Raw genomic sequence first — 8,040 nt, forward strand, 5'->3', positions numbered from 1 at the left:
AACCAACTGGAGCTCTAGCCGCAGGCAGAGAAACTTCCAGAACTAAAGCAAGGCATGCAGAAGCTGGGGGGATAGGGGACAAATATCCAGACCTCTCTCGGTGCTTCCCTCCCTCCCTGCTAGTGCCTGGCATTGACCAGCCAACCAGAAAGCAGAGGGTAAGAGTTTAAGTGATGTGGTCCATTGAGGTCAACTCTCAGGGAGCAACATAAGACATGCAGGGGCAGAGGACGGAGCTGGGACACAGAGGTAAAGGCGAATAATCCGCCCGGGCTCTGAGGCTGTCCTTTCCCTTATTTCAAATTCCTTTTTCTACCTCCATGCAGCCCCAAGAGCGAGTAGGGAACTGAACCACTTAGCTGCACAGTCATATGTAGGGGGTTTTGTTGTTGTTATTTGGAGGATTTTTTTTTTGAAGTATTGTTGATTTACAATGCTGTGTTAGTTTTAGGTGTAGAACAAAGTGATTCTGTTATACATATACATATATATTTTTTTTTTCTTTTTCAGCTTCTTTTCCATTATGGGTTATTACAAGATATTGAATATAGTTCCCTGTGCTCTACAGGTCCTTGTTGTTTATCTATTTCATAAATAGTAGTGTGCATATGTTAATCCCAAACTCCTAATTTATCCCTCCCTCCACCCTGTTCCCTTTTGGTAACTATAATTTGTTTTCTATGTCTGAGTCTATTTCCAGCTTATGAATAAGTTCATTTATATCATTTCTTTTAGGCTCCGTATAAGTGATACCATATGATATTTGTCTTTCTCTGTCTGCCTCACTTCATTTAATATGATAATCTCACATCGCAGTGACATGTTTTTTGGTTTTTGTTTTTACCGAGTTTCTTGTTTTGTTTTGTTTCATTTTTTTTTGATGGAAGTACTGGAAATTGAACCCAGAATTTTGTGCAGGCTAAGCACACTATCACTGAGCTATTTCCCTCCCCCACAGTCATAGGTTTTGAAAAAAAGAAAGAAATTTTTTTTTTTTAATCCTATGAGAGGACTCAGAGAGAAAGAAAAGATTTGGAGGAGGTGAGCTTGCTGTAGCTGTAATTTTCAACAGAACTTAAATTGCAAAGGATTTTTCATATTTTACTTAGAAAAGCCACAGAGACTTAAAAGTGCAGAATAGAAGGATGGTGTAAATGAATTCTAGAATCAACTTGAACGGTGAAACGAAGCTAAGACATACCCTTCTTTTGACATAGAACAGCAGTGTCATTCCAGCCATTTTGCCCAGCCTGACAAATGGAGACTCGGAGTCTCTTAGCGTGAGCGTGTTCAGGATACTCTTTGAGTCCAGCACTCCACGGCGCCTCCTCAACGGGCCCTCCAGCTTTCATGTGCCTCCTACAGGCACAGAGTTAAAGAAAATGCATCTTAAAGTCATAAAAGATGTTACAATGTCCTAGCCCTAAGAGCATTCAGCAAAATTACAGTCGTAACCAACACTGGCCCAAAGAATCTCTGCAAAATAAGCAACACTTCCGCTCCTGCCTTTGGTGAGTGTTTTTATTTGTTACAGCCACCGTAACAAAATGCCACACACTGGATGACTTAAACAACAGATAATTATTTTCCTCACAGTTCCAAAGGGCCGAAGTCCAAGGTCAAGGTCTCTTCTGAGGCCTCTCTGCGTGGCTTGTAGAAGGACCTTCCTGAGTCTTCATGTGGTTTTCCCTTTGTGCTTGTCTGTGTCCTAATCCCCTCTTCTTACAAAGACAGCAGTCACTAGATTAGGGCCCTGAATGAACTAATTTTAACCGAATTACCTCTTTAAGGACCCTGTCTCCGGGGTGAGGGTGGGGGGATGTATAGCTCAGTGGCAGAGTGCCATGCCCAGCATGCACAAGGCCCTGGGCTCAATCCCCAGTACCTCCATCAAATAAATAAGGCCAATTATCTCCCAGCCAAAGGGAAAATGGGTGGGGGGTATCTATCCCCAAATACAGTCACATTCTGAGGTGGTTAGGACTTCAATGTACAGGGACACATAACAGTTAATGTGAACTGCCTTTCCTTGGTACCACCCACACCCTAGTTTCCTCAAGGAAGGACACTGTGCTCTAGCCTTCCCTGACTTCACCCACTCAAAATGCATCACTCCTTGCTTCTAGTCCAGGCTTTCTATTTTCAAATACTACAGGCAAATTATCAGACAAATTAAAAACTACAATATTTGGTTCCTTCAAGTATATCTTTGAGTATATCAATCTCCCAGGTAACAAGAGCTTTCTGGGGACAAAGCCGTGACTGAAATGGGGGACTAGAATGGCAAGAATTTCAGGCATCTCTTTTAGAGCTGGAAATAGGAACGTTTAATGGAAAGGGGAGATTTGCACTTGGCTTCAAATCGAGAGGAGATTATGGAAGGTCCCAGTGCAGGGCCTGGTACACCACAGCATCTGAATTCTCATTAGTTTTCTTATACACAGAGATAGCTGTCCAGACATCTCACAGCCACCCTCGTCCAGCTCACCATCCTGCTGGACCGCTGCTCCAGCATCCTCACATGCCTCTCCGTTGACATTCACAGCCCCCTGCACTACACTTGCTCTCCATACAGTCTCCAAAGTAATTCTGTAAAAGTATGAATGAAATGATGACAAAGAGCTTCTCCACATCCCTTAACATTTTTCTACAAATGGTCTTAGAGCAGGAGTCAACAGATGACAGCCCATGGGCCAGAGTTGGCCTACCACCTGTTTTTGTATAGTTCATAACACAAGAACGAATTTTGCATTTTTAAGTAGTTGAAAAAAATCAAAAGGACGTTTCATGGCATGTGAGAATTACACGATATTAAAATTACAAAGCAAGAAACAAATTGTATTGAAACAGAACCAGGCTCATATATCTACATACTGTGGCTGTTTCTCCCTACAAAGGCAGAGCTGACTAGCTTTTGAAAAATAATATATTGTTTCTAACTCTGAAGCAAAAATTTAAGCAACAGAGTCATTACATTTTAATAGTTGATTATGTTCTAAAAGTGATATGTGTCTACTGAGGTGATTGTAGAAACTATAGAAAAGTGTAAAGAAGGAACTAAAAAATCAGAATGCCATCACTCTCAAATTACTACCTTTAATATTTGATGTCTTGCCTTCGTTGATTTTTTTCTATATAGCTTTGTTATTTAAACTGAAGCAACACAACTAGCCTGTGATTAGATTGGCCTAACTCTAAAATATGCACATTTGTTTGGTACTACAATATATATTAGAGAATATCAATTTATTAATTCATGAATTAAGACACTATTTACTTGTATTATAAGTAAGGATCATGGCTGGACACATATGTAGTGCCTCAGCTTGATTCTGTATTATAAAATAAATGTCAATGCTTCTACTACATGCTTGGGGAAGTAAAAGAAAAAGTGGGAGGGAGAGGGGGAGAGAATAAAGAGAGAAGAGGAGGGAGGAGTTATTTTTCCTGAGTTTAATCATATCTTTACAGAAAATTGCATGTCCATCTCATTTTCTGTGTACTCTCTTTAAGGTCTCATACTAGTTAGCCTTTGAGCAACCATTTGGAAACAACTGCACAAGAACTGCAAAGTACCCTTGATCTGGCGTCCTCCTAGACCTTCCATTTTGGTTCTCACCAGCACCAGCTCCATCACTATTCCCTTCTCCTTGGTGTGGCAACTGTCAAACACACCCGCAAATTTTTTGACACTCCTTCTATTGGGAGATGTGGACCGTGTCCCCTCTCCTTGAATCTGGGCAGCCTTGTCACTGCTGCAACCAATAAAGTAAGACAAGAGTGATGCTCTGTGATTTCTGAGGCAAGGCTAGAAAAGGCAATGACCTCCTAGTTCTCAGGATGTTTGCAGAGGGAGGGAGTTGGGGCTGGGGGTGTCAACCACCACGTAAGAAGTTCAGTTTCTCTCAGATCACCACACTTAGGCACTCTGGTCAATAGCCCAGCTGAGCTCCTAGCTGACAATCAGCCTCAACAGCCAGTCATGTGAGTGAGACATCTTAGATATTCAGTTCTGACTAACTATTCTAGTTGATTTGTGTCCCCCCAAAAGGCATGTTGAGTCCTAACCTCTGGAACTTGTGAATATGACCTTATTTGGAAATATGGTCTTTGGAGAGATAACCAAATTAAGATGAAGTCATTTAAGACTAAAGTGGTCCTTAATCTAGTGACTGGTGTCCTTACTAGAAGAGGGAAATTTGGACACAGTGACACACACAAGAAGACAGCTCTGTGAAGAGACAGACAGGGAGAACACCATGTAGCAATGAAGCAGAGATGGACGGGCTCCATCTATAAGGCAAGGATTGCTGGCAACCACTAGAAGCTAGGAAAAAGCCAGGATGATCCTCCCTTAGAGTCTTCAGAGAGAGCATGGCCCTGCCAACACCTTGACCACCATGATTGTGGACTTCTAGCTTCCAGATCTCAAGAAATAACATCTCTGTTGTTTTAAAGAACTCCGTTTGTGACTCTTTTTTACAACAGCTCTGGAAAGCCAATGCAGTAGCCCTCAGATGACTGCAAACACAGGAGAGACTCCAGGTGAGACTCATCCGATTCCCAGTTTCTTGACCCTTCCAACTGTGAGCAAAACGAAATGGTTAAGGCTTTAAGTTTTTAAGAGGTAACTTGTTACACAGCAATGATAACTGGAACACATGGATCACTCCCATTCATCGGCCAGTTTAAATTTAACCATCACATCTAGGAAGCCTTCTCTGATTTAGTCAAATCTGCCTTGCAAGTCCCTCCTCTGAATTACCACAGCACCCTGATTTACCCCACTCTGCATTGTCCATGGAACCCATAGGTCAGCCATCCCCCAAAGCCATCCTTTCCTTTTACCATACCCCCAACAACTCTTCACATTCACCCAAAACATGAACTCACCCTCTTCACCTCAATTTTTTACTAAAGATTTTGTAGAGGAGCTAGAAGGGAACGATTATAATACGCACTCACACAGCAGACAACTGAAATACTCACCATTAGACATTTGTTTGTTTGTTTGTTTAGCCTGAAGTCTTCCAGGGTTCTTTGCTGCAGAAGTTCTCAGAACCCTTCAGATGTCAATGACGCTCCATAAGGAAGGGAAGGGTTGGTTTCCCAAACTTATGAAATCATTTGAGTTTTTTTCATGGAGTAGCTTCAAAGGCATGGGATTTCCCTAAAGGTGAGTCAACTATAAATATCGTTACTATAAACTACCTCCAAGTAATAGGCTTCTTTCCTAAAATTATGGACTCTGATTGAAAAAGGAGCATTTTACTTTGGCTTCTTTATCATCAAGAAGTCTTGGTAAGGCGTGTGCTTAGCACGCGCGAGGTCCTGGGTTCAATCCCCCAGTAATCCATTAAAAATAATTATTTTTTTTTAAAAAGAGAAGTCTCAGAACAAGTTTCTGGAGAGACCCTTGAGTCTTATCACTGACTCATGTTCATCGTGAGCCGTTACAGAACAACTGAAAAACTCCCACTTCTCTGCCCCGCCCACAGCCAAATAGAAAGTCATTGAGACACATCGCGATCTCAATTTTCCTGCTCATTCTTTTTTTTTTTTTTTTTTTTTTTTCTTCCAGATTTGGGTATCTATCATACAGGAGTTTACAGCCCCTACATATAAGGCACAGAGAAGGTCGAATGGAGTCAGAAGGAAGTTTTGACGGTGCTGGAGACATCTACAAGCACAGGTCTATCACCTCCCCAACGACCGTAAGTAAGGGTCTGCGAAAAAGTTTTGTTTATAAATGTTTGCGGAGGACAAAGCAAGTGACTTCATTCTCTAACCACTGAGAAGCGTGGGTGGGTGAATTACGTGCGCAGCACGAAAGCCTGTCTGCGAGCCCCGGCCTAGTGCCGGCTGATGCCAAGGCCTGAGGAAGGCCTCCCCGCTCCCCGCTCCCCGCTCCCCGCTGCCCGCTCCCCGCTCCCCGCTCCCCGCTGCCAGCTCCCCGCTCCCGCTCCCCGCTCCCCGACCTCTCTTGTTTCCTGTCACTCGGAGTTCGGGCTCATTTGTCCCATGATCCTTATCTGTACAGTAGTCCTTAATCATAAGAGCTTCAAATATAAGAACTCTGTACACCTGACCTCTTATAGGGTGAAGAGAAAACCAAGCATGCCCTTTTAATAACTAAAATTTTTAAACGATGATAAAGATTGCGGGGTCCAAGCAGCCGGGGCCGACGCAATGGGCCGGCGCAGCGCGCGTGCGCCCTGCGGCCGGGGGCGGGGCCCGGAGCGGGGCGACCGCTCGAGCGGCGGCCTTGGGGCCGAGCGGGGGCGAGGCGGCGCTGTCCGACCGGGTCGCCCGGCTGGAGCGCGACGCTGGAAGGCGGGGCCCGCGGGGCTGCGGACGTTGGCCTCCGCAGCCCCGCAGAGACCTGAAGGCTTCGAGTTTTTGCTGAACTTGTAGAAGAGGCACTTGAATGCTGGATTAATAAGAACACTGAAATTCCGTAAAAAGTTTCAAATTGGAGAATATTGACTTTTCCACCCTCTTCCAGCAGTTCTGCTGCCCACCAAAATACAGATGAATGACGACTCTATTCAGGAAGACACCTGGCCAGCGGTCCAGAGCTGATGCAGGCCACGCCGGTGTATCTGTAAGCATGATGAAGAAGAAGACGTCCCACAAAAAACATCGGAGCGGTGTGGGGCCCAGCACACCTGTTTCCCGGCCCCGGCGGAGCATGATAGGCTGCAGGATTCGGCATGGGTGGAAAGAGGGGAACGGCCTTGTCACCCAGTGGAAAGGAACCATTCTGGATCAGGTGCCTGTAAATCCTTCTTTGTATCTTGTAAAATACGATGGGTTTGACTGTGTTTATGGACTGGAACTTAATAAAGATGAAAGAATTTTTGAGCTTGAAGTCCTCCCTGATAGAATTGCAACATCTCAAATCAGTGATTCACACCTAGCCGACATGATAATTGGCAAAGCAGTGAAGCACGTGTTTGACAGCGAGGATGGCTCTAAAGACGAGTGGAGCGGAATGGTCCTAGCACGCGTCCCTATAATGAGCACGTGGTTTTACATCACCTATGAGAAAGATCCTGTCTTGTATATGTACCAGCTCTTAGATGATTATAAAGAAGGCAACCTTCACATTATGTCTGATTATACTGATTCACCTCCAGCAGAAGGGGAACAAGGAAAAACCATGGAGAGCCTGATAGGCAAACAGGTGGAATATGCTAAAGAAGATGGCTCTAAAAGAATTGGGACGATCATCCACCAAGTAGAGGCCAGACTGTCTGTCTGTTTCATCAAGTTTGATAATGATTTCCATATTTATGTCTACGATTTGGTGAAATCCTAGATGTCATCACGAACTTTGCCAAATTTCTACGACTGTTAAATGTGTAATTTGTAGACATAAAGACTTGATTGCTTTCCATTTTCATGAGAGCTTAAATGTCCCTGCGAATCCACAGTCTCTGCCAACAGAACTGGTTTTGTTCTGAATAGTATAGATTTATGTGAATACAAAAGCATTTTGTGTAAGGAACTCCTTCCTCTTAAAAGAAGTCTGTCTGTTTGGAGGGGAGTTACAGGCAAGTTTGGTAAAAAAAAAAAAAATTAAGCTATTATCATAGTTGTTTAAAACTGTAATAGATTTTATCAGTTTTCCCCTTCATTTTTAACATTCTCTTATTCTGCCGCCACAATGCAAGCATAGTTTGGTATTTTTGTTATTGCCTTTTTGGAGATAAACGTGTATCTATAGCTACCTATTTGTCTGTATCTGTGGATTTACATTTATTTTATATATATGTATTTTATACACACACACTCACACACACACTCACACACACACACACACACACACACTTCATCTGCAATCCTTTCTTTGTGGCTTGAAACGGGGGTTAAGTAATTGTCTCCAGTTCAACAGGAAAGCTTGACCCAAGTCAATCATACTGACTATATCACTGCTGTTTATTTAAAATTAAATTTGAACACAGAAAGCACACCAGGACATTCCGTTTGCTTTGAAAGTCAGAAGTGTAGAGCATCACTTCAGTCTGGAAGTTCAAA

At 43.3% G+C, this 8,040-nt stretch overlaps 1 protein-coding gene and 1 long non-coding RNA gene across 4 annotated transcripts in view; one reads left to right on the forward strand and one right to left on the reverse strand.

The window, feature by feature from the left end:
• LOC106730096 overlaps nt 1-6,435 on the reverse strand; it is a 92,013-nt gene extending 85,578 nt beyond the window's left edge. Inside the window, exons 1-4 of the long non-coding RNA XR_004322009.1 lie at nt 5,979-6,435; nt 4,990-5,170; nt 1,595-4,584; nt 1,202-1,359 (exon numbers count right to left, since the gene is read on the reverse strand). This is a non-coding gene — a long non-coding RNA (uncharacterized LOC106730096). The remainder of the gene's footprint in view (nt 1-1,201; nt 1,360-1,594; nt 4,585-4,989; nt 5,171-5,978) is intronic.
• LOC102517476 (spindlin-1) lies at nt 5,354-7,732 on the forward strand. 3 transcript variants are annotated; one of them, XM_032484973.1, is made up of 2 exons: nt 5,354-5,718; nt 6,506-7,732. In XM_032484973.1, exon 2 carries the CDS (start codon nt 6,536-6,538, stop codon nt 7,319-7,321), a length of 786 nt encoding a protein of 261 aa, XP_032340864.1. In that variant the 5' UTR covers nt 5,354-5,718; nt 6,506-6,535; the 3' UTR covers nt 7,322-7,732. The 3 variants fall into 3 exon arrangements, with proteins under 3 accessions (XP_032340864.1, XP_006188523.1, XP_014417880.1); XM_006188461.3 differs by having other exon boundaries at nt 5,355-5,714; nt 6,509-7,732; XM_014562394.2 differs by having other exon boundaries at nt 5,356-5,714.
• The last annotated feature ends 308 nt before the right edge of the window (nt 7,733-8,040 follow it).

Source organism: Camelus ferus, chromosome 8 (assembly GCF_009834535.1).
Source record: "Camelus ferus isolate YT-003-E chromosome 8, BCGSAC_Cfer_1.0, whole genome shotgun sequence".
NCBI classification, from domain to species: domain Eukaryota; kingdom Metazoa; phylum Chordata; class Mammalia; order Artiodactyla; family Camelidae; genus Camelus; species Camelus ferus.

What these genes read in the sequence shown, in the direction of transcription:
- LOC102517476 (XM_032484973.1), top strand. Translation starts at nt 6,536, where the DNA reads ATGACGACTCTATTCAGGAAGACACCTGGCCAGCGGTCCAGAGCTGAT.